The 26,003-nt window shown below is 37.1% G+C and overlaps 1 protein-coding gene across 20 annotated transcripts in view; it reads left to right on the plus strand.

Moving 5' to 3' along the window:
- The window catches only part of PDLIM5 (PDZ and LIM domain 5), a 114,480-nt gene that overhangs the window by 58,515 nt on the left and 29,962 nt on the right, over window positions 1–26,003 (plus strand). For 8 of the 20 annotated variants that reach the window (XM_090139272.1, XM_090139275.1, XM_090139276.1 and 5 more), the window contains 12 exons: window positions 2,538–2,580; window positions 3,691–4,106; window positions 8,065–8,082; window positions 8,375–8,547; window positions 10,130–10,166; window positions 12,495–12,524; window positions 14,130–14,264; window positions 14,965–15,081; window positions 18,850–19,050; window positions 19,797–19,883; window positions 20,608–20,763; window positions 21,584–21,715. In XM_090139272.1, coding sequence (XP_089995398.1) covers window positions 2,538–2,580; window positions 3,691–4,106; window positions 8,065–8,082; window positions 8,375–8,547; window positions 10,130–10,166; window positions 12,495–12,524; window positions 14,130–14,264; window positions 14,965–15,081; window positions 18,850–19,050; window positions 19,797–19,883; window positions 20,608–20,763; window positions 21,584–21,715 — 1,545 coding nt within the window. Of the gene's footprint in view, window positions 1–2,537; window positions 2,581–3,690; window positions 4,107–6,070; window positions 6,088–8,064; window positions 8,083–8,374; window positions 8,548–10,129; window positions 10,167–10,800; window positions 11,113–12,494; window positions 12,525–14,129; window positions 14,265–14,964; window positions 15,082–18,849; window positions 19,051–19,796; window positions 19,884–20,607; window positions 20,764–21,583; window positions 21,716–26,003 lie in introns of those variants that run through there. The other 12 variants (XM_090139283.1, XM_090139285.1, XM_090139279.1 and 9 more) reach the window with 12 other exon arrangements.

Genomic DNA, 26,003 nt, shown 5'->3' on the forward strand with positions numbered 1-26,003 from the left:
GGTGTTAACAGCTAAGAAAATGATCAAGAATATGCAGTTAAGTGTTTCATCTTACTTTGCAGATTTCTTAATATCTATCTTTATTTCCAATGACAGCAATCGAGATGTAAGCCCTGAAGCAGGTAGTTTCTTAAATGTGTTGAACACGTTTAGCTCTTCAGTTTGAACTGTGCATTTCCTCTTGTACTGTCTTGTCTAACCACTGTACATTTTTCACATTCAGATCCTGGTGGCTCAGTTTGCTGGATGAGCATTTTCTTTATGCGGTACTGGATAAATCAAAGATTTTAGTCTGACTATGGTCTGAATCTGACATGGCCAAGTTAAACTGTTTGAAGTATGTCTGGGACACAGACTTATGTCCTTGTTTCAAGTATGTTTAGGGGAATTAAAGTAGTGTTGTGCTGTCTGCTGTCTGATTCCAGTAATAAAAGAACACTGGGAACAGTGTAGTTATCAAGACTTTTTTTTTTTAATGCATTTTTTTTCTCCTTGGTGGATGAATTTTGAGGAGTAGAAGCAGGGATTGAAATTTTGCTAAGTGCTATGATGAATTCAGAGCAAACTCATGCTGCAAACTGGAATTTAATTATTTTTAAAACAGTCAAGAAAAAGATGCATTTCTCTTACAGATTGGAACTGCAGGATCAAGCATTAGCAAGGAGAAACATTTCTTCTCAAGTCTGAAATAAGGAGTTGATCTGAGTAGTGAATATCTTTCTACTCCTAACTGTTAGATTAGGTTAATCCATATTTTAAAAGTTCCAAGTTTATTAACAAATGCATACCTAAAACATAGAACAAGATGCATATTTCCTTCTAACTCTAGTCTTTAAAAAGAAAAGGCTTCCATATGTGTTGTTACATTTATGTTGCTTTTGTTGCTGCAAATTGACAACTCTGCAATTAGGAGTGATTAATGATGCATCTCGGTGCTTTGGAGAGCTGGAGGCCAGAATTCTCATAGGCTGGAAACTCTGTGGGAAACAGGAGAACAGACCTCTTCTTCAGAGTGGGGAAAGCCCTCTCTCTGAGAATTATTGTTGATGTGGACATGGTGCATGTCAGCTGTGATGCACAAATGATAAAGGCAAAGTGCAGATGATGATCTTCTTGCACTCTGTATTTGCGCTTTTTTTTCCCCTGCTTGTTATTGTTTTATTGCTTTTTCAGTTTGTTTACCAGTGTAGCATGTGAATTATATGCATCTCCCTTTTTTAATAAGTGAGTTCCTGAACCTGAATGGCCGAAAGGCTGTTTTGAAACTGAATGAGCTCTGAGGACTAAATGGCTTAGAGGGGAGGAGTAAACATTTTAAACAATTATTAAAAAAGAAAAAAGACATTTATTAAGACTTAAGAAGACTTCAGTTAAGCAGACTGGGTGGGCCTGCTTCAAATCTGCCTTATACTATAGGGGTGTTTAATGAAAATGTATTCTCTGCTGATCTCAAAATAAACAAATCTTTTTTTTGCCTCAGCAACAAAGTATCTTTCAGAAATATTAATCCAGCTTCAGTTCTGCAAACACATGCTTAGATGGTTCTTAGAAAGTCAAAGTTGTGGGATTTTTAGGCAGGATATGATAACTCTTGTTCAGTCGTTCAAGGATTCAGCTTTTCTGAGCAGCTACCAAATATGGCTGGAAATGTTTTGAAATGTGTCAGGAAGCCGTTTTTCTACCAAAACATCAACAGAAAGCTGAAGTATATCAGTAGTGATGTTGTCAGACAAAATGTCAGTGGGTTGAACTTTTTCTTGATTTGATTGCTTCTGTGAAATTGTAGAGTGTTAGTGTACTTTTGCACACATGTACTTGCAAATCTAAAAAAAAATAAATCAAATGAGATTCTCTTACTGTCCTATGTTACCAGTTCAGAACTTGTCATTTCTTTATCTTCATCCTTTCTGTTACAATATTTCCTTTGCTTCCTACCACCCAGTGGTAGTTTCAATGCATTCATTGTTTGGAAGGCTTTTTTTTTTTTTTTTTTTTTTTTGCTATCTGCTGTGGAATTCAAGTGATATTAACCTCATCTATGAAGACCAAATACTGTGCCAAAAGTGGCACCCTGTATTTTTTAATTTAAGTCATTCAGAAGGATTGTTGTTGTTTTAAAAGGAAGCTTTCCGTTTTAAGCCTAGATAAGGGTTATGTACTTGAGAATGCAACTTATCTGACCAGAACTTTTGAGTTACACAATATATCTTCTAATGAAAGGAAGGAAAACAACAAGCAAATTTCAACTGATGTCTCCTTTCTGGCGATATGATGTTATGAATTTCTAAGTGAAATAGTACTTAGTGATGCACACCAGAGTTCCTAATTTTGCATCTGGATTAGTTCATCCAGTTTGTTTTTCCTTCTGCCCTCTATTTACCAGATATATAACTTGAATACTTCTTGTTTCCCTTAAAGGAAACAAAATGGTACAATTTATAAGTCTGTGGATAGATTGTGGTGAGTTGGGAAAGGGAAATACTTAAACATTGAAGCCTTTGTTTTTGTAATTGTGTGTATGTTTTTTTCTCTTCCAGAGTGGCTCCTGCAACAAAACCTGATCTTATTCAAGTACCAAAGGTATGTTCATCACCTCAACCAAGACATGTAGCATGTAACACTAACTGTTACCCATCTGTTAAATAGTATAGCATGCTGTATTTCCACATCTTTTTTCTCTCCAAAAAGAATTGAGAAACCTGGCAAATGAGCATCTATTTTTAAAAAATTAAAAAAAAGTAAATAAATATTATCTTCCAGCTTTTAGAACTTTTTTGAAAGATAATGCTGAATTTTTGTCTATATCCTGAAGGGAGAAACTCTTTTCCATTTTCATCTGCAATTGCTCTAAAGGCAATGACTTAATAGAAAGAGGGAAAAAAAGAACAAACTGTTGCTCTCTTGCATCCCTGACCCTGGGATAACCACATTTTTCTTTTCCCAAATGGCTGTAGTATATCAGGTGGTATCAGTCTTATATTTTTCCCATCTGGAAGCTATAATCTGTGTTGATCTTGGGTTATGTATTTGTGACCCAACCACTCAAGTGGCTCCTGGTCCTGGAGTCTCAAGTAAGGACAGGAGTGGGTCTGAAGTTTGGCTGGAGAAACTGTTGTCCTTGTAGTCAGTGGAGTGCAACTAGAAAAACCAACTTGGTTCCGAAGCACTGGCCTCTGACAAATGAGCTCCAGGGCCCTGGTTCCTCTCTTCAGGCCTCTATCAACAGATCAATGTATACCGTGTGTTCATATGCACTCACATGATCCTAGCTTATGAGGAATGTGCGTTTCTCAAACTGGATTTGGAAGTGGAATGTGGATTTCTAAAAACACTAATATTTTCCACATGAATTATCCATTGGGTTTTGCAGTGGAGCAGTGCTTAAGTTTGTCTTGAATTTGATTTGTGTAGTGTCTGTTTTGGATGCAGTGAGAAAAGTTAGCATTGTGGTCTTTGATTTTTGACCATGCACACACAGATCATTCCCTTTCTTAAATGCATGGCTCACTTTTTCCATAGATTTCTTTACTGCACTCTCACTTGCTTCTATGATGCTCATACCTCTTCTTTGCTTCATGCTAGGCAGGTTATCTCCCTCAGCAGCACTGAAAATACCTGCTGAGGAATGTGCATGTGGTTGGTGTGGTTTTGTGTGTTTCTTTTTTTTTTTTTTTTTTTTATCTTGCATAGGGAGAACCTAAAGAAGTAGTTAAGCCTGTGCCTGTTGCCTCTGCTGCTGCATCCAAAGTCACTGCCATGGCCAGTGTGGCTTACAATAAGACCCCGAGGCCATTCGGAGCTGTGGCCTCCTCAAAAGTCACCTCCATCCCATCACCGTCCTCTGCCTTCACCCCAGCCCAGGCAGCACCCATGCTCCCCACCCCGGCCCCATTTGCTGCACCAGGACTGCATGTTAACGCCAAGCCTAATGCTGATGGGCGTCCGCCCACGCCGAGCACTGCTAAACCTGCCGTTAATGTCCCACGGCAGCCTGCCACACACAATGCCGCTCCGGGCGGCCATGTCGGCGACGGCACCCAGGAGCTAGCGGAGGGGCTGCGACGAGGATTCAGAGAGAACCAGGGTGACAATAAACAGCAAAATGGGTAGGTGGGATTTTTTTTTGCTGTGAGGGTCTCTTCCTCGCAGGAAAAAAGCTGGGCTTGTTCAAGTGCCAAGTAAAACACATCTCAGGTGTGCTGTCCAATTACCAGAAGCAAATTTCTGAGGAATTAGTGTGCCTTCAGAAAAGGGTGCTTTGAAGGGCTGAGTCTATGAGAATTTAATTCTGAAAATATGTCAGTTTGTAGTGGCACACCTAAATTGCAGCAGACCACACCGAAATTTGTTGTATCATGATGTGTTTTCAGACTGTGCAACAAGCCCAGCATTCATTTGGACACCTGTGTCTCATTGTTTACGTTGGGTCCCAATGCAGAGGTTGAAAGCAGCAGGCACTTGGAGGTGCAGAGCCACCTGGCAAGAAGGATTGTTGACCTTTAACATTGATTGTTATGACTGTCGTCTTGCTTTTTGACTTTTCTTGACTAATCTTCAATTTCAAGAACTTGAAACCTAAAATTTATTATTAGCATTTCCCATTCCTCAAAGGGAAGGGGGTGAGGCCTGGTGCTCATCTCATCCAATCTCCTCTTGGCCTGATACGAGGAAATCTACAGAAAAGTAGCCATCCATATCAGCTAAAATAAAAGATCACAGTTTCAAGTAATCATCTCCTGGAAAGAAAAATTTAGGCATCTATTCCCCTAAAATTGCAGTACAAATATTTTCCATATGCATATTTATATAATGCTGCCCATATGGATTTTATATTACTCTGTTGTCATGGTGCCTTCAAGGCCAATCTTTAACAGATGATGGAAGGAATCCATAGTGCTTAGTGATGGGATGAGAGCAGGAGATCCCAAGGACTTGCTTCTTGAATACACATTGCCAGACTGTCTTTGTCTTCCCAGGAATGTATCTTTACCGACTGGTGTGTAAGGAGCATTCAGAAGTACTAATTGGTACTAAAAAAGCTGAACAGTAGCAACAAAATTAAGTTTTCTGGAAGGAAGTGCTGGAGGTGTAAGCACTTAACAATCCAGATAGAGTGACTGAATGCACGCTGATACCTTTCTTGCCTTATGTTTAGAGATGAGTGAATAATACTGAGGAGTTTCACGACTGGTAGGTTGGGAAATTCCTGTCTTGCTGCCAGCCTTGCTTATCTAGTTTGGGTAATCTTGAAAACATTTGCAGCGGAAAAGGAACAAACAAAAAAAGAATGAGCTAAACTGTATTATATCTTCCCAATGACAGTGTTTTAAGTCTGTAACTCAGTTTAAGTAAGAATTAAATACTAGTCTTGCAATCCTGAAGTAGGAAACAAGTAAAGAAACATTAAAGTGATTATGTTCATCTGCAGCTACCTGACTGACTTTGTTTTACTTAGTTAACCATCGCTGTAGAAATGTAAGTTTGCTAAGTAAAGCCACAACCCCATTTAACAGTGGAATTTGACACTTATGATGTAACAGTGAAGGCTTTAAATTACTGATCAATCTGAAATAAATTCCATTTTACTTCTTGTATACTTGCATCTTGTTCATAGACAGCACTGCTGAGCAAATAGAATTCTTCAGACGTAGCTTAATACTCAGAAGTTGTTTTTTTCCTTCCTTCCTCCTCACTTCCCTCAAATAATGTTTGGTATATAAACTATTTGCCTTCACTTCAGGATGGGCCAGGAAGTTTTGTTTTTCCTTGTTTACTCCTGGAATAAATGGAGAGCAATTTGTCCTTACTAGGCTACATGCAATTAAATTTTGTTGTGACTTTCTTGCCAACTCTCACATGAAAATGTGCCTGCTGCTTTAAAAAAGGTAAGATGTTCATAGACTTCACTCAATTTAAGTTCAGGTGGGCTAAAGTTTTCCTTTATAGGTTCTCTTGATGGTTTAAGTTTTGACTCTTTATGTGACTACCAGAACTTGGATTTGGAAGATCCTGTAATATTTCAAGAAGCAGAGAATGTATTAACAAGTCAAATACCTTTTTTCCCTTGCAGATAACAACAATGACAAAGTTAGTATCAACAGCACTGGAGTTGAATTATGGTCGTTTTTTTTTTTTTGTTGGAATAACCAGCATGTATTTTGGTTTTGCAAACAAAACAATATTATATAAAACTCTTACAGAGTTTTATATTTAAAATTTTGGCAAAACAGCTTCAGCTTCCTTATAACTACTTAGTGTAATAAATGATTTGTCTGCATTGGACATGATGTGATCTTGCTTTTCACTGTGTTAAACTGCAGTATTTTTAAAAATTATTCCTCAAAACATTTGTGCAGTATTTGTGTACTGATAGATTCTTGATACACCTATAGCTAATTGGTGTCAGTAATACAACTGGTGAATGATGAAATACAGTATAAAAGGGAAAATGATCTGAGGAGTATGGAATGAAAGGCCAGATGTTGAATTCATACCACAAAATTAAGAATGACATGGGATGATAATTATGACTTATTGTGATTTTATTGGCTTGTCTTCTGCTCTTGCCTCAAGAATGAGTCAAGGCTCAGTCTGTCTCATAGAATATTCCTTTGCCTCTGGCACCACCTCGTGCCTCAGCGGCTCATTACTAGTAGACCATTGAGCCATAAGAAAGAAAGTAAAAGCAGAGAAACCAGCAGGATATTTTAATTATTATACCATTATCATCAAATGTGAAAGACTTAATTCACCGTGATAGTTGCTAGAATGCAGTCAATAATATTATTCTAATGCTATTACAGCATGTAAATAATTACATTTCTATGTAACACTATACCCTTAATTACTGCTTTAGTTTTCAGACTTGATTCTCACCATTAACTGTTTTATCGCTTTACTTCACTTTCTTTGGATTTATTTTACTCCATCCTGGAAATGCCACTGTCCTTGCTCCTATACCCCTTCCTCTGTAGTAACCTGGCGAGGTACATTTCCTTCACTAATGCTGTGTGTCCTTAAATTCAATTTTTTGCTGTAATTTTGAATGATAGGTTTCCTATCATTCGAATGTTGTCTATTCTTTTAAGCTTAAGTATCTGTTAATGCATTCCACTGAATGGATCTAATTCTTTCCTGATGGCAATTAATAATGTACAAAATTCTCATTCACATTTTTAATCTTTACCAAAAGCACTTCGGACATTAACAATGCAGTAAGTAGTAGCAAAAAAAAAAAAAAAAAAAAAATTAGAAGTAACTTTTAAAGCGTTAGGTTGTTTTTATTTTATTATTATTATTTTTAATAGAATTATGATTTCTTAGGAGCTAGTTTTGCACAGGTCATCTCTTATAAATTTTGTAAAAAAAAAAAAAAAAGAAGAAGTACAGGTATAGGTTCTGAGAGATTAATGCTTTGAGATAACTAATAGAGAATTTAGGAATAACATATGTAGTAGGAATCTTCTGTTACCTGCTCTTAAACTAATCAGTGTCGTTATATTTTCTTTAGATCAATTACTTAATGTAAGGCTTCAGAATCCTGTATTCACTTAAGTCCACAGTTCAGGGGTTGGTCATATAATAGCACAGAAGTTACTGAGGAGAAACATTTCAGATAAAAATCATTACCCTATGTTCTTTTACTTTTGGAGAGGGTATCAAGACTCTGTAGCTTCCCATTGTGCTTTAGGGCATGTTTACCTATACTTTCATCCAGCTATGACCCAGGTCATACCAATTGCAAAAGACTTGGTGTGTGCTGGGTGGCCTTGTGCACAGTTAGTTTTTTGCCTCCTGTGAATGAAAGGAAGAGTTTGTCCAGGACTTTTAGTCCAGGACACTTGATCATAAGTGAATAGACTACTGGACTTTATTAAAACAAGCATATTCACCTATTATTTCAATACTCTTTCAATACACTTTCCCCCCAAACTAATTCAGTAGAATAATTAGCTGCATTTTTTTTTGTTTCATACTTCTTACTTTATTTCTTCTTTTCTTTTTTCTCTGTTTCCTGTTTACACTGGGAATACTTTTTCTTGCTGTTATTCTGTCATCTCCAAGGAAAATCCCACCCAAACGGTAAATGTTTAAATATGTATGTCTTGATAATACTGCCTTTTACAGTTTCAAATGTTCCAGTAATGATACAAAAGAAAATATTTTATTTGGATTAGAATAATTATCAAATTGTATTTTTGTTCAGAGAACTGCGTATGTGTTCAGATGTGTTTGTAGAGCTCACTGCTTTATTCAAAGTTGTCTTTAAATGCTGTGAAAAGCCACAGTTCTGCTCATGTTTCTGTAGTTACCCCAACCTAGATGATTAAAGAAGAAGCTTTTAGCTCACTGTTCTCTTCTCTCTTCGACACAGCCCGCCACGGAAACACATTGTGGATACCTATACGGAGTTCTACCACACCCCTACTCACAGCGATGCCAGCAAGAAGCGGCTGATTGAAGACACTGAAGACTGGCATCCCCGGACAGGCACCACCCAGTCACGCTCTTTTCGCATCCTTGCCCAGATCACCGGCACTGATCATAGTGAGTAGCTTCATAAGGAAATAAAATTAAAGGCTGTGATAGGTGTTTTTTAAAGCTGGTGGGGGAAATAATAAGGTGATTCAGTCAAACTTACTAGTTTTCCCCTCTTGGACAATAAATCAAGAAGGCAGAAGACAGTTTCAGAAGACTATAGTAGGAAGTTGTCTTTATAGAATTGTTCGAATTCCTAGGTAACTTAAAATATATGCATTAGTAGACATTATTTCTTATTGATTTGAGTATCAGTACATTCTAGATAGATATTAAAGTTACCATTTCTACTCCTAAAATAGTTGGCAAATATGTATTTGCCATTTCTTTCCCCTTCTGCATGACCAAAATGGCACTGCTTCTGTTCAAATGCAGTACTTCAGAAAGTGCAAAGAAAAACTAAAGCTTTTTTCAGGTAGAAAATCTTTGACGATTATATGAAGGTATGCAATCTGTCATGATTTAACTACTCAGAAGCACGATTCCATAGCTCCTCAGTTTATTCCTGGGGCATGTTTTCATCCTCTACTTAGGATATAGTATGTCTATATTTAGACATAGTTTGAAACTAAAAATGCAGAGATCTTTCCCAGTCATACAATTTTATGGTGGATCTTGAATTTCTCTTCATGCTCTTAGTTGTGGTTTATTGGCTGATACCTATAAAACTATATAAAATATATCAGAAATTGTGTCAGAATGTTTGATGTCTGTCATGTTCAGACAGACAGCTAATGGAAAGGTTGATAATTTCATTTTTTTTCTGCTTTTTACATCTAGTGCTATGACAAGTGAATATTTTAATAATAATAAAATAAAGGCAGTGAGTAAAGTGGACTCCATCCCTGGGGGCAGATTTGATTAAATCAGCTATCAATTCTCTGGCAGAATTACTCTAAAGACCAATGATAATATCTCACTGAATGAGGATTAGTGTCTTTGTGTGACACACCATTCTGAATTCAGACAGTTAATAGTTTGTTTGGTAATCCTGTGTTGTACTAGTCTAGTATTGCATCATTATCTTTCTTTGAATTCTCTCCCTGTCAGATTGAGAACTTAACATTAAATAATACATCTATGTTCTGATCTAGTATTGATAAATAATAACGTTACTAAATATTACAAAAGTGTGATTGCAACTATATTCGCCAAACTTAAAACCAGGCTGAGCTTTTATGTTATTCTGCCTGCAGCCCTTTAGCACCTTGATGAGTCATAGCCTTACAAACAGATGCTTGAATTATCACCCCGTTCAAACCCTCTGGATGTTTGTTCAAAAGAATTGCCTCCAAAATTCCACTCTTCTCAACTCCCTTTCTCTGTACTTTCTCAATGCCAACATGGACAGTAGGCCAAGAGACGTGACAGAGACCAGCAGAACCACCTTACAGTAATTGTGCTGGCAAAGGGGTTCTTCAAGTTTATAGACATATCTCATTTCCCATAGGGCAAATTTAGCATCGAGGAATTCAAACATGACTTGTTGTAATTTCCTGTTGGGGTGAATACTTTGGCACAGGGAAGAATCTCGGTGTTTGGCAGTGCTGTTTTGCGCCTTAGGAAGTCAAAATTTTCTGTTTTCTTGCAGTGAAAGAACCAGAACATGAAGGTTCAAAGAAGTCTAAGTGAGTCAATGTTTTACATTATTACTTTAATACTTTGCATGTCTTATTTCATAACTGATAGTGTTACTTTTGCATTTGTGTGAAGTTTGAGTGTTTTTAAAATATTGCTGCTTTTGCCTTGTAATTCAGCATGTAAAAATCAAGATCTTTCTATGCAGACCAATCTTTTAAAATCCCTGTTTGTACAGTCCAGTATTAATATTTGTGCAGGAGTTTGAGCTTTTCCAAAAAGTTGGACTGTTTTGCTTTTCTGTGCAAGGTCAGCTTGTCAACATGTTTTCTTTTTCTAAATCTAACCAGGCATTTTTGATTTGCAAGTGTGTATCGGGTTTCAAGATGTAGCTGGAAAATATTACTGTTCTAGACTGAATGAGGGTCAGCTGTCTCCTTGGTTTGGGATAAGTGTTGTTTGATATGAGGACAAGGTAGTGGCTAAATCTTACTGTTTGTGCAGTCGGGAGTCTTCCTATTGGCATTATCTAACACTGGAGGCAACAGTTTGAAGGACAGGAAGGAGATATATGGATATAAGTAGTGCATGGAGATTGCATGCCCACTTGTGCAACTGCTTGAGACAATCTTTCTTTCTTTCTTTCTCTTTTTCTTATTTTTTTTCTGTCACTTCTTTCCACAGGGAAAAGCTCCCCATCCACGTCTTTAGCCCCAAATATACAAAATTACGTGACTGGCACCATGAAGTCTCAGCACGTGTTCTTAATGTCCAGTGATTTTACCCAAGTTGCAAAAGCAAAATACAAACACTTCCTTTCTTCTTTTCCATCTGCTTTGCAAAAATAAAATAGAAAATGTATTTCATTAGCCTTGCTAAGAGAGAAATTCTAGCCTTTTCTATACTTTTCTAACACTTTCCTACTGATGTATAAAAACTGAGATAAAAATGTTTTTGTGCTAGTCACTAGTTAACAAAAAAAAAAAAAAAAAACAACCAAACACGTACTTATCACAGAACAACTTGGGTTTCCCAGTAAGGGGGAGAAGATGGCTGTTGCAGTTCTTTTTGCCTCAAAAGAGTCATTTGCATTGCTAAGTTTCAGTTACTGTAGGTTGTAGCAGAAAACAGCGAACGAGAGAATATGAAATGGTATTACTTTGATTTAGGGGTAGGGGAAGAGGAAGAAGAGGGCTGAATGCATTTACGTCAGACTGTGGTACTTAACAGGATAATTGTCTTGGATTTCATTAGATTTTCAGCGAGTCAAATTTAGAGTGGTTGTAAATGTTTTACAAAGTAGAACAAGAAGACAAACAGCTTCTAATTGAATGAAAGTAGTAATAATAATAAACAATTGCCAGTTGCCAATCCAAGTGCAAGCTAAATATAAAGATTCTGCAGCTTATAGTGAACTGTTCATATTGTAGAAAAGCTAGAAGAAAACAAACAGAATGTTGCTGTGTACCTTACCTGTAAGAGCTTCAACACATAGCTTCTAACAAGAGCAAGACAAGACAATAGTATTTATTTATTTCAGAGTGAAGCTCTTAGAATTTCTAGTGTTTATAAAAGCTTCATGGCTCTGTGGTTCTCCTGTAAAATAATGTATTATAGTAGCTACACTTCATTAATTTATGCTTTCTGAAGCTTGAAGAGTATTTTAATAAAAGTTGCTTTTAACGTAGTGATGTCTCTTTTCTTTTGAGTCTCTTGGACTCCTTGAGTAGTCTGCTCATGCAAAGAGTTGTAAGTTCATTACACCTTCACAGACTGTAGCAAGAGGAACAATCACATCCATGCTATTAGTATGCCTAGAAACTCTCTGAACTCTACGAAAGTATCAAAGTAACTTGAAAAGAGTTATAATCATGTTTTGAAATGTGTTACTTTTTTTGTGTTTTCAAAATTGACACAAGATTTACAGAAACTGATAAAATGATTGACCTTTTGTGTGACTGCAGAAGTAAGAATTCAATTAAGTAAAATTCACCATCACCTGTTGCTACATTTTTGAATCACACAAGTTTCAACCCTCATATGGGAACTGTGAGGCACGTATACAAGTCCAATTGCTCATAAATGTTTCATGAGAATCATTGCAATTGGCTTGTAGTTTCTGAAGCTTATCTAAAAGTTGTTATGAAATTGGTCTTGTAAACAGATTGATGTTCACAGAAAGCACTTATGTAGAAATGGGTGGTGGGCTATTGGGGGATTTTTTTTTATTCGGTTGGTTTTGTTTTAATTGCACAAGTTGGAAAATTGAAAGGGATTGACACCTTTAATGAAGATATTTTATGCCTATATTTCCTTTCCAGATGGTTTATACTGATACACATTATAGTATCTTACTGTATTTGTCACTTTATCTTTAGGGAAAAAAAAACAGAGAATGGAGAGCTCAGGTAACAGCCAAGTTATCTAATGCTAACAATCACTGATATGGATGCATAACATTGCACAGCATTGAGTACAATTATATTTACACCAGTAATGACAGACTAAGGCATCTCACTTATTACACACCTTTTGGTTTAACTCCTTAGGAGCGAATGGGAAAAGTACTTCAATAATTTCACTGAAGGCTGTTTTGATGAGAAGTGCCAATCAGTTTGTCTTTTTTCTACCACATAACTCAGTTGTCCAAGTACTATGTTACTAAAACTGAATGTTACTGAAGAGCACATACACTGCCATGTAATCAGTTAACAGAATACTGTGTATTGAATTAAGAATGTAAAACTGTGTGTGAAAATTATTATGCTTGGTTTAAAAAATTTCTTATGAATGAAAAAGAAAACAGGAATTTCTGAGGCTATCAGTACAATGAAAACCATGAGAGATTATCACTTCGATTCTCTGAAGTATTCTTCATAAGGTTAGAATGGTTTTGGCCTTTGAGTATTTCTATGTTTGGAAGATGTTCCTGAGTGAGAGTTAATGAGGTTTTCTTCTTTTGAAGGATGAATTACTTTACTTAGACACAAGTGAAAAAGCCTCTCTAGGTAATCCAAAGCATAGAAGTCTCTGTTTTAATTAAAAGTAAACATAGGCAATCCCAGTCTATCTATTTTGAGTATGAGTATAGTTTGATTAAGGCTACCTAAAGTTTTGTATTTTTATGAATTCATAGTAACAAAACTAGTTCCCAAAAACATAATATGAACATGTAGAACATTTTATTTCCTACTATGAAGTTGTCATCTCTTCTCCGAGTATCCCCATTACACAACACCAAAGATTCTGGGCTTTGTTACTGTATCCGAAATAATGCTCGGCTTTTCCATTTGGATGTGGATGACATGCCTTAGCTCACATCTTCCTGGTATGCATCAGAAAAACATTATGAAGATGTTTTTGATATAAATGAATTGGCTTAAATATAAGTGATCACCTTAAAGAGAGAACATAACAAAAAATGGTATAGAAACCTGTCTTCCATCAGTAATCTACTGATAAATATCACAACTTAATACTACAGCTTTATGGACACTGTCCAAGGCAAATGCCATGTGGGTTTTTAGTATTATTCTCTCTCCCTAAACTGCCACTCTAGGGATATTTAAGTGAATAAAAGAGATACATTCTTATTCTTTTTTTCGTTTCAGTTACATGGGAGGACAGGAAATTGAAGCAGAGGGCCATCAGTGAAATGTGTAGATTGCAACTCTTAAGACAGTTACTTGAAATTTAGAAAGGGAAAGTCTAGTTTATTTACACATTTTAAGAACTGCTCAGTTCTAACTCTACCGTATCCTATTTCTCAGTATGTTGATGTTCACTTTTAACTGTATAATTTTGAGCCACTGGATCCAGATTTTTTTTTTTTTTTTTTTTTTTTTAAATGTAGAATTACTTCACTTTCCAGAGTAAAGACATGTCTAGATTTTCCCAGATTTATATTTTAGCTAATCTATAGCTGCTGGAAAATATTTGTCCCTCAGTTGATCAGTAATGAAATAAATCATGTGATTCTTCTATTTTTCTCCTCATCACAAATATCTGTAAAGAATACCTGCAGATCTGCATAGCAGAGCAGAAGCCCAGGATACCTCTACTAATCTGAGTAAAAGCTCCACTGCCACCCAGGCTTTGGAGATACCGCCTGTACCAGAATTTCCATCTACATATTTAATTCCTATGAGGTCTGCTCCCTGATCACTCCTATGCTATCCTTTAATTTTCTGCACTTAGTATGGGTCCCTGCTTTATTAACATTCTTAGTTCTGCATGCTGATTCAAATAAATAAAATGAAACAAACTCTACTTGTGTGGCTATCTTAGTCTGCTCTAAGCTCAAGGTTAATCACTTTTACTTTTGTATACTACAATAAGATTTCTGGTGGGTATTTTTCCTTAAGTAGAGATCCACCATTACAGTATTTTCTAGATTATTTTCTTGTCTGGGAAAAAAAATGGGGTGGGGTGGGGGGAAGGCAGAAATGCATACTGTAATCTTCACAAAACTAACATCCTGAATAGTCACATCAAATAGTAAATACAACTCGGGGAGTGAGTACCACCAGCACTTTTGGCTGTTTCTTTTCTGGCATTTCCTAAAAACTTTTCCATCACATAATATGATGTTCCATATTTATCAGTGGAAAATACTGCTTAGCTTTCTGATTTGATAAGCAGCAGGATGCTTCTCACCCTTCACTAAAAGTGTGACACCTCTTAGGAGTATTGTGCCTCATTTTATCTCCCATTTTTATTTCACTATGAACTGTAGCATTTTTTTTCTTTTTATAATTCACTAACATTTTTAAGCACTGTGTATCCTGTCCAGCACATTATTTCAGTATGGATTTAAAATCTTTGTATGTTTTGTTATTGTGAATGGAGTGAAAATGATGCTAGAGCAGAGTCTGCAGCCACTTTTCTGCCGATAGCAGAGTCCTCCCCTGGCAGTGCCACATCTCTCAGACTCACTGAACACATTGATGCAACAGCTCCTGGGAGGTAAATCTTTCAGATTTCATTATCTTGTGGGAAGGAGAGCTGTCTGTCATTCACTTAAACTTGTCTTTTTAATCTGCCATTCATTAGCGACATTCCTGGAAATGGTAGGAAAGGAATGGAGAAGAGAAATGAAAAAAATGCTAAGCAGATTCATGAACAATTTTGTGGGTATTTGTTAAAATGTGGCATGATGCTTAAGACAGTTACTTGAAATTTAGAAAGTCTAGTTTCTATCTAGTTATAGATACATTGTTAGTGGGGCTGCTTTTGTTCCCTGAATCACTTAACAGCTCAAATTGGCAAATTTTCTGTCATTGGCCTTGGATAGCTTCAGTGTCGCTGTTCTTGATATTTTGGAGATCATCTTTGGATCTAAGTCTTGTGACAGTGATTAAAATTTTTTTAGTGCTGTTACTGAAGGTCCAGAGCATTTTCTGGTAGATTGTGTATTGCAGTTCTAAGCAAAATGTGGATCTCTTTGTTTTCCTTCTATTTTATTTTCCTCCTGAACACTTTCAACACGAAAGTAAAGACAGATTCTTGTCAAAGTTTGTACTCAGTTACTCTGCTCTCGGAGAAAAAAACACTTGGAGGAGATAATAGGATACACATTCAGACAGTTGTTTCTGTCCTTTGAGAGAGACATGGGTGACAGCTTTTAACAAAATGCATAATGGCTTTTAATTTTTTTTTTTTTTTTTTTTTTTTGGAAGGCATCCTGAGATCTGACAACTGCATGGGGTTCAGTATTTTGTGCTGTATCCTTGCAGACAGTGCTCTCCTTAAAGCAGAAGTTTAGATTACTTCTGTGCAAGGCCGTGCAATTAACATTTTAGAATGTGTACTGCGTGGGTGCTGCTTTGCTACAGAGATTGTTACAGACACTAGTATTTCAAATTTCAGGTTTTTTTTTTTTTTAATTTTATTTTTAGTTTAGTTACAGTAATGTTTGGCAGCCCATTAACAGCTGTCTACTGATGTGTTAGGTACTATGTTACTTGTTCCTCACCAGAGTGTGTGCAGCTACATTTCAGCATGTTGAGATAGTTTTCCCCTTCTTTCTCAGCTAGTATTAGCTCATTTCACATGCAGCATTTAAGAGGGAAATTTATATACTGATAAACAGGTACAGTAGTTAGCTTATTAATTTGAGGCAAAGTTATTGTAACTGTATTCAATCTGAAAATATGGTTGAGGGTGAGAGCTGAAGCATTTATGCAAGCAGTAAAAAAGTAATTTAGTATTTCTTGCTTGGAATGAGCTGGAGACAGAAGAATTAGAATTGAATGTGGGAAGGAGAATGTAAACTACTTGATGAAACTACAGAGTTTTCTTTCTTTTCTGAAGTTGAGTTAATTTGTATAGCAACTATATTTGGTGTTTATATTTTGTAGTTGAGCCACTGTTGCTACTTACAATGCTCTTTAGGATAGAGAGTACATCTAAAACTGGTCTCCAGAAATCCTGTATTTTTTAGAATGGCAACTATCAGAAATCCATGGTGCCATTATCAGATTTTTAATAATGCAGATGTGGTCCATCCAAAGGTCAGTAGACTTGTTTTTGCCTCTAAAGCCCTACATTTACTGTCAGTGACTAGCAGAGATATTTATTTTCCTAATGGGCTCTGTCTTATGTTGGCTGAAGCTCTGTGATTTGTACCACCCACTACCAAACCACCAAGAAAGAGCAAGATCTTGCTGTGAAATGTAAGAAGGTTCTGGATGCCATTACTGGATTAAAGCTAGGTTTGCCGCTTATAAAGCAGACCCCATTGTATAAAACATAATGCTTTTTTTAATTGTAGTTTTATGTCTTTAATGAAAGCTTAAAGTAGACATATGACAATGTAGCCAATTACTATAATTTATAGCATATTATTACTCAATTTCATATATGCAGTATCCTCCTGTAGGCTTACCAGCAATTAAATATTTAGGAGAAATTACAGCCTTTCCAGGAAGTTTCAGAAAATCACCTTAAATGGTCATCCTGGCAACTTCATACTCTGTAAACCACAGAATCTGGGACTTCCTGCAAAATAAAACTAATATAAAGCAGAACCAGTGCCAGCAAGTCGTTAGATTATTGTATAATATAAAAAATTTTTATAAGCTTAACGGACCTACTTTATCCTTTCATTAATGAAATTATTCCTAATAGTCAGAGTTAGCAATAAGTAGAAGGTATTAATCCGCATTTTTGTTATGTATATTCCGATTAGTGCAGAGCCAAGAATATTCTCTGCAGAAACTCCAAAAGTCATTCCTTATTCCTTTTCTAACTGCTGCCAAAGCAAGTGAGAAATGGAAATGCAATGAGTATGTATGTCTGAATAAGATTTGGAGTCTGCTTGCTCTCCTTTTGGAGTATATCCCCATTGTTATTCATTTCTCTTCTCCTTTTGTATTTCAAGCTCCTTTTTATGACTTATAGAGCTCTACAAAGATGTTTTATGAAGTTATGATCTACTTGAGGGCAATTACAGAAAAGGCCAGAATCTGCGTGCTCTGCATTTGTTGTGAATTGTTTTATCTGCTTCTGTACTTCCCTAATGTCCGACAGATCACCTTTTTGTCGGGTCTGACATTTCTACATTGATTTTCTTAAACAAATTGCCTCATCTGTAGTCATCGTGTAAAAAAGGAACCTTGCGAAAATGGAAGCTGCTTATTTAGTTGAGAAGTGAGTATCAGGCTGGGGGAAAGGGGATGTCCCAGGCTACCTGAACCAAAACTGCCAGATCTTTTATGGTTGTCTTGCTTTCATTACAAGCAGGAGGAAATCAAATATGGGTGAAAATGTTGCTTTCCTTTGGTGAATGCTACTTGTCCTTCTGCTTCCTTTTACTTCAGAAGACTTTTGTTTGAGAATCCTTTGAAGGCCTTACTCAAGTATGAATTACATCCCCTTGCAACTAATGAGGTTTTAAACACCAGCAGCCAAGTAGCCACAGTGTCTAAAGTGACATTTCCTTACAATAGGTAGAGTCTAATATGCAGACTGTGCTCTTTTTCAAGTATATATTTCCGAGTAATTACTTAAAACTACCCAAAGAGTTTATTTTCACAGACTCGTGGGGGGTGGAAGGGACCTCTGGAGATCCCTCTAAAGCAGGTTCCCTTGTGCAGGATACACAGGAGAGCATTCAAGTGGGTTTTGAATATTTCCAGAGAAGGAGATTCTATAATCTCTCTGGGCAAGTTGTTCCACCACTTTATCACCCTCAGGATCACCTCCCTAGTACTGCTTCTGGCCACTCATCTTTTAATGCATCCCAGGGCAGCATTGGCCTCTTTGGCCACAATGGCAGTGTTGGCTCACAGCCAACCTGTTGGTCACCAGGGCAACTACATTATCCTCCTCACAGCTTCTTTCCAGCAGCTCAACCGCTATCCTGTACTGATGCAATGTGGTTATTCCTCCCCAGGTGTAGGACTCTGCTTGCTCTTGTTGAACCTCATCAGCATCCTCTCTGTTCAACTCTCCACGGTTAAGCAAGACTAGTTTTAAGCTTTCAAACTTCATCTATAAAATATGCTCCAAAGAATGCATTTCAGCATAGTCTAATTTCCCAAGGATTAATATTTTATTCCTGGGGAAGAAAAAGAAACCCTCAAGAGCTACTTACTTGTTTTTATAACAGTGGATGCTGGAACACCATTTAGGAGGAGTTGTCTGTTACTGTTCAGTGTTTAAAAATTAGATGGGAAATTCTGCGCGTGTATTCTCATTACAATTACCTTTTATCAAATTAACATCAACTAGGAAAATAACTGTGGAGTTGCCCTCTCCTGATGCATCAGTCCTTTTGCCAAGCACAGCTGGCACAGAGCCTCCTCTCCCTGCAAAGTGCAGTGTGGCTACACAGACTTCAGAGCCCGCTCTGCCCACCCCTTCGACCATGCAGCCACCTTCTGCAGCCCCATCTGTGGAAGCAACTCCTGTTGTGCCTTCTCATCCTGCCAGGTACAAGGATACCCACTGTTAAGAGTCACAATCAAAGCCCTATTTTAATATATGATTTCACCTGATTTTTTTTTATGTTAATGCTGTCAAGCTGGAGCAGTCCTCAGCCATCTCCTAACTCTCATGCTGCTCTGGAGATTAATATAGCAACTAGCAACTGGAATAGCTATTAAGCAAAAACTGATAAAGTAAATCAGAAATCAGACTGACCTTCAGATAGGGGAAGATAAGTTATAGATTGGAGATCTGATAGGAAAGTAACTGTTCTAGGAAGTTGATGATATTATTCACCTTCCCAGCTAAGTTTTGTCATCTCTGTTATAAAATGTACATTTCTGAATTGTCCAGTGACCAGAAGTTTCTGGAGCAGAGCAAGCATCGACTTGTGAAGTGGCAGAATGTTAATTATTCCAGTAGGGAAAGATAGCTTAACCTCATGTCCCAAAAAGAGGGAAGGTAGAAGAATTAAAAAATAAAGCTTTATTGGAGTTGGCATTGGATATAAGAATGGAGATTTTGTATCTGGGTTCATTCAGTTTTAATGAACAATTTGTCTGATCTTTCTAACATGCAGATAAGCATGCTAGAACTAATAATCAAAGATATTAAGCTATACTTGTTTTTTTTTTATTGACTAAGGAGTGCTTATAGAAATGCTTAAATGAACTTCTCCTGAGCTTTAGGTAGCATCTCCCGAAGTTTATATGTATCTGATTAATGATTTTTTGTCTCCTGCTTTTGGGCAGGCATGATGCAGCTGTGTCTACTTCCAAAACAAATGTTTTCGGTATTATCTCAAGCTGTCAGTCTAAATCATCCATAAGTCACACAAGGTAAATCTTTCAAGGCAGAGCTATGGCAGACGCCTTGGGTGTTTGCAACATTTTCAGGCAGGATTTATGCATGTAAATCCAATACATTGTAACATGCAGTTGTATAAGTGGAGGTGTTTGGAGTCTTTTGTTAATTTTTGAAGTGATTTAAAAAATACAGAGCAATTCTGTGGGTAATCTTGACATTTTAAAACAGAGCTTGATTTACATATCACCAGTGTAGAGCTGATTTTGGAGTCAGTGTTATTTTTGCCTCTTCATGTTCCTTCCAACTAGATAATAATTAGGGGAAATAGTTTGGGGTGGGAGAAGAATGCTGAAGTTGTATCAATGAATATCCTAACGTTTTTATGTTTATCTATTCTGAAAACATGGAGCAAGCTAACTGACCTGCAGGACTTTTTCCATCAACACATGGAGAATGAGATCAGTCATGGGCAGAGGGTTCAGTGGGAACAAGCCAAGGGTGAGGTGTAGCTTAGGATGGGCAACTGGAAGGCTGGTAGATGCTGATCTCTGACTTGATGAGTGAAAACTTATTTGTAGGTAAGATCAGAATTGCTGTTTTCTGTGTTAGTGTTCAAGTTGCTAATACGTTGCCCTGAAATCTTTGAGAGCTGGTAACCTATGGTAGCATCACTTTCCAGTAGTTAATGCTATACAGTATTGTACTGCTTCTCTGTCAATCTTTTCTGCTTTCTTTGTTTTCTCTGTTGGTTCAAAGCTTGTGTGCTAGAACAGAATTTCTGGGAAGTCCTTTGGGAAGTCTGGCCAAGCTTGGACCTGCTCCTGTTCCCGTATTTTCTCCTTTCAAGCAGAGATCAAAAATTAAGAGTATGGCTGCTGCCGCTGTTTCTGCTGCCATTGCTGTTCATGCCAGGTAGAGATCAACTCTGAAAGGAACCTTTCATAGTTTGGCATAAGAATATTTAAGTTCTTTCACAATACTGTGGTAGATGAGTTGTCAGAATATTTCCAAAGCTCCTGTGTCCTTTTATTTTAGCTCCAAACTGCTGCTCTGAATCTCGATGAGTAATTCTACCTTCCTGATCTTTATGGACATCCATGTTGTGGTTCAGTCAGTAAAACAACTGAAAATAACAACTGTTGTACAGATGACAAAGAACAATTTGCATCTGTCAATAGCTTTTGGATGCTGAAGACTACAACTAGAGAGTTGCATCTAAATCTTTATCACACTGCTCTTTAAAAGGGATCACTTAGACCAGTGGTCTCAACTTTGTTGGTCATGCACATCAATCAGTCAAAAAAAAAATATATATATATATGTATTTTTGAACATGCATTCCCAATATATGTATATATATTTTTTTATTTCTAAACTGTATACATGACCTGTTGTACTAATATACGTATCCATACATTATGGACAATACACAAAGCCAGATAGTTTTAAAAAAAAAGGGGTGGGGGGGGGGGGGGGGGAGAGGGAGGATATTAAATAAGCCTTTAAAAATTATTTTATTAAAGATAAAAAAATAAAAGATAAATATGTTTCTCATACTGTGGTGAGTTTTCTTGCACCACGTTGGAGTGTGTACACACCACTTTGAAGACCACTTATTTGAATAGCATTTCTCAGAATCTTTCATTTATTTGTCTTTTCAGTTAATCCCAGCCAACCTGAAATCTGTTCAGTCAACTAATTTCTTTACATGGTCTTTTCAAATGCTTGTTAGGCTCTCAGAACCTAGTGCCTACCGCTTGCTCTTGGATGCCCTGCTCATCACCCCTGTCACTAAACCTCCTCTACAAGCCAGCAGGCCCTCCAGAAAGTCAACAAGCGCTCTGGAATTGCCAAAGAGCAAGAGGTATTGTCCTGGTGTTGCATGTGGTTAACACTGAGGACTTGCAAAGAACTGGCTTCAACTTCAAAGCCTGTTTCTGTTGTCTGCATGTTTTCAGCAGTCTGCCTGTTGTGGACTTTGGCATAATATACCCAGCCCCAAATCCTATTGTTTTTACCTGTTTGTAGAACTAATCTGCACCCTAGTCCTGCCAATGCTATTTGTGTAAATCCACCATACTAAGTCTAGCTGGGCATCTGGTGCACATCTGAGTGGCACGGTGCTGTTTGTGTTGTGTTGGTTGGCACTATTACTAAGTAGCTGACTGGAGAAGAAATGGCATTCTGGCTTGAAAGCTCTACCCAGATGAATTATTTGCAACGATTCCTTGGGCAAGCAAGCTGTATGTTAGGCTGAGAGTGTTCCTGGGACGCTGCTGTTTTTCAAAGCTTGTTTTTAACGTATGAAATCAAATAACTGGCATGTGGTGCAGCAAATAAGTCCTTTAAAAATTATTTGCTGTCCAGGCTCTTTGTTCCAACTCTGATTCTGTTCAGTGAACAGGACATTTTGTTCTCGTTTCCTGACCACAGCTATGTTAACACCAGCTCCCGTGAAAAGCTGATGCTTTGTAATCGACTTCAGCCTCAGAGGGGAAAATCTTTGGCAGATATTTTAAAAGACAGTACACATTAAGCTGTGATAAGGGAGACATAATCTGTGGATTTTCATGTGCTTACTTGCATTTTCAGAGGAGTAATACACTTCAGGAGATAAGGCCCAATTAAAGATAGAGCTGAACACCACTTAATATTTTTAAAAAGTGTTATGTATTAGTCATTTGCCTCCTTCTTCATAGCTTCCAGGGTGACTTCAGTCACTTAAAAAGGCTAAAGCAGCCCAGACTTTTGGGAGGAAAATAGTGTTATTAGACACACAAAGATGATGTTAAGCTGTATCAAAATTTTCTTTTTTGTGTGCTCCAAAAGAAAAATTCTCTGTAGCAATTCTGATGTCTGTGCAACACAGATGAAGTCCAAGGCATGCTGCCAGCAAGACTTTATTCTTTATCTGCATTATTTATATGCTGATACTTTAGCAGAGCAAATAATGGAGGTGAAAATTAATTCTCTGACTCTCATTTACTCACTGATGTTCTGTGTTTGTGGCATAAGCTGCAAGTGAAGTTAGCTTGTTACAAGAATGTAAGCATTTCAGTTGTAGACTGTGACACTGTCTTTGTTTATCCACTTTTTGCTCACGAGTCAAGTAGAAACTCTCCTGATTTGGGAAGTGTACTTTTGGAGATGTAAATGCATAAGTAACTGGTGTTGATACAAAGCTTGTGCACAACATACTAGCGTAACAGTGTCTAATTTCGTTGTTGTCTTGGGCTGTCAGTGCCACTTAAGGAAGAAGAGATTGCCACTAGATGGAGCCATGGAAATTAGGCTCTGCGATGCCTCATTGTAACTAGGGAGGTAACGCAGTCTCATTGCATAGGCTGAGAAACATGTAGCAAAAGTAGAGGCAAAAGGCAAATTATGCTTACAGTTACTTCAGGAGAAGGAAGGGTAAGTTTAGGTTGGATATCAGGAAAAACTTCTTTACAGAAAGGATTGTTAAGCACTGGAATAGGCTTCCCAGGGAGGTGGTTGAGTCACCATCCCTGGATGTATTTAAAAACCATTTGGACGTGGTGCTCAGGGATCTGATTTAGTGGAGAGTTGTTAGTTAGGGCAATGTGGTTAGGTCATGGTTGGACTTGATGATCTTTAAGGTCTTTTCCAACCTGAGTGATTCTATGATTCTATGATAAACTAGATATTAAAATGTCTTTGCGTTACCATCAGTCTAATGACATGTAATATCTGCACAAATACAGTGCTGAAAAGTTATTTTAAACAACAGCTCACTTAATGACACAAAGCAATAGCTGGTGTGTGAGTAGAGCTAAAATCTTATGTTCATAAAGAGATGAGGGTATGGCATTATATGATACACTGACTTGTTCAAAAAACAACCGACACAACCGAGACAGTCAAGGTAAATAAGCTTCAACAACTTCAAGTTTTGTGTTTTCTAGCTCTATGTTAAATACTTTTCACAAAAGGGTAATGAATCTATTTTACTGAGATAGCTTATGTTTACACTGTCTTTAGGGAAGAACACAAGATGGTTGTAAATACAGCAAAAACAGTATTTAGATCTTGTTCTGCAGGAGGGTTGCTCTGGAATTATTTCTATTGAATCTCTTTCACTTCATTTCTATTCTGAAAAGCTTGCTGTCTTAAACATCACTGTACTGCATAGCTTCCGGAAAATTTGGCATTTTTCTGACTAATGCAATATTTGTTGTTAACTGGCTTGAAGTAATGTTAAATATCTACACATTTTATTCCTCTGCCAGATCCCTCAGAATGTGTTGTGTTTTGTTGTTGTATAGTGTATCCATGCAGTCTTTTACAAACTGGTCATCCTGTTGGCAATGGATCCTTAAGTTTTATAGGGCTTGGTGATAATTTGTTTTTAATCCCCACCCCCTCCACCCCAAAACTGCATATATAAACCAAAGGAACAAATGTCTTTAATAATCTTGACTCTCCAAGAATTAAAAGTTTTCCCTAAAATTAAACCACATGGCAAAAAAGTCCCTGAAGTTTTGGGAAACATTAGCAAGAATAGATGTAAATGTGACTTTTGCTTTAAGTACCCGACCCAATGTAGTGTACAATTACTTGAAAAGAAGACAGTCTGAACCTGTGGGAGAATATTTATTCTGAAAGAAGTTATGAAATCTTTTTGTGCAGACCACTGCTTACACAAGGGTAATGTATGTCCTCACTGGAACTTGATATGGAAATACTTCTGCCCACACAGCTTTCTCTGCTCTTTTATTTTGTTTTGCACCTTTTTTCCTTCTTGCAAGTTACTGGAACACTGCTAGGCTAATATAGAATGTAAATGCCATTTTTAGAAGTTGAATGTGACTCTGGGTTTGCAATAGCAGTAGGAATACATTTAGCACTTAGTATTTCTTGCATTTTTGCAAGAGTGTAAGACAACTGTCTTCCCTCATTTGTGGGGTTTTATGATTTTCATGCCTGGCTTTTTCTGATATCTGATATTCTGCATTTATCTTCAGGTAATGTGTATGTGGATACCAGACAAGATATGTCATGAGTAATATATGACTTAAACAATGTAACTAAAAGCAAGAAACTGAGATTTTAGGATCAAGTTTTATCTCGGCTGTGCTGATATCCTGCTGTATGTAACTCTTTGGAGAGGCATCTGTGCAACAGTTTACTTGGCCCTAGAGATGAGAACTCATTCTTTCCTGACTGCTACATTTCGAAGTTTATTCAATATAAATGCCTCAAAAATCTTGTATTAAAAGTTTCTCATTTCTTCAAAGCTGTATCAAGCATTGTGCATACATTTTAGAAGTTACATACGTTCCTGCAGTATATACTCTATGCCTGCTTGGGATGAACAGGTAACTGACAGGCAGTAATGTTTAACACAAAGGAATTCTTACTAGTTTGTTTATATATATATAGACACTTTATGGACTCTTTAAAGCAGAATCAAAGCTATCACATTCCACTTGGTTGTGCCAAGAACCAAGAAGAATGATTTGCTCACACCTTTTTTTTTCTTTTTTTCCCCCTTTGTCTTGTTTTGTCTTAAAAGATTTATTGTTCATAAGGGAAAATAACCTCACAGAATTCCTGGCCATATGAAGAAAGCTCTTACAGACTCTTAGATGTTATGTGACCTTTCCTGTTGGCAAGCTGCTTCAGACCCCATGGGATTTGTTCCCAATTCACACAGTCTTTCTGGGCAACAAGTGGGAGTGAAAATATCATTTATAACACAGAGAACTATTTGGAAAATACTGATGTACCAGACTGAGTTACTAGTACATGCTGAGGCTCAGTTGTTGATGTTTACAGATGGATACCATACTATCTTGAACTTGCATTAGAAAAAGTCTGCTCAGGAAAGTCTGAGATTTGTCTCTGTTACCATTTCAGCAGTGCTAGAAGTTGTATGATGACCTGTATTGAATTTTCTGCTAGGAGCACTGCTCTTCCTTTGGCTAACAACCGCATGAGATGTAGTTATTTTCTTTAAAGCATGTATTTCTGCTACACAGCTCTGTACAAGAGTTTCCTTTTAAGGATGGATGGAGGTTTAGGCATCTATAACCCCATACCATCTGTTTTTCTTCTCTTTGCTTTTTGAAGGGAGAGAAGAGAGGGTATCAAAATGTCTGAATATGTTCAGGAGGATTTTCCGGTGCTAA

Source organism: Phasianus colchicus, chromosome 4 (assembly GCF_987193195.1).
Source record: "Phasianus colchicus chromosome 4, bPhaCol1.hap1.1, whole genome shotgun sequence".
NCBI lineage: Eukaryota > Metazoa > Chordata > Aves > Galliformes > Phasianidae > Phasianus > Phasianus colchicus.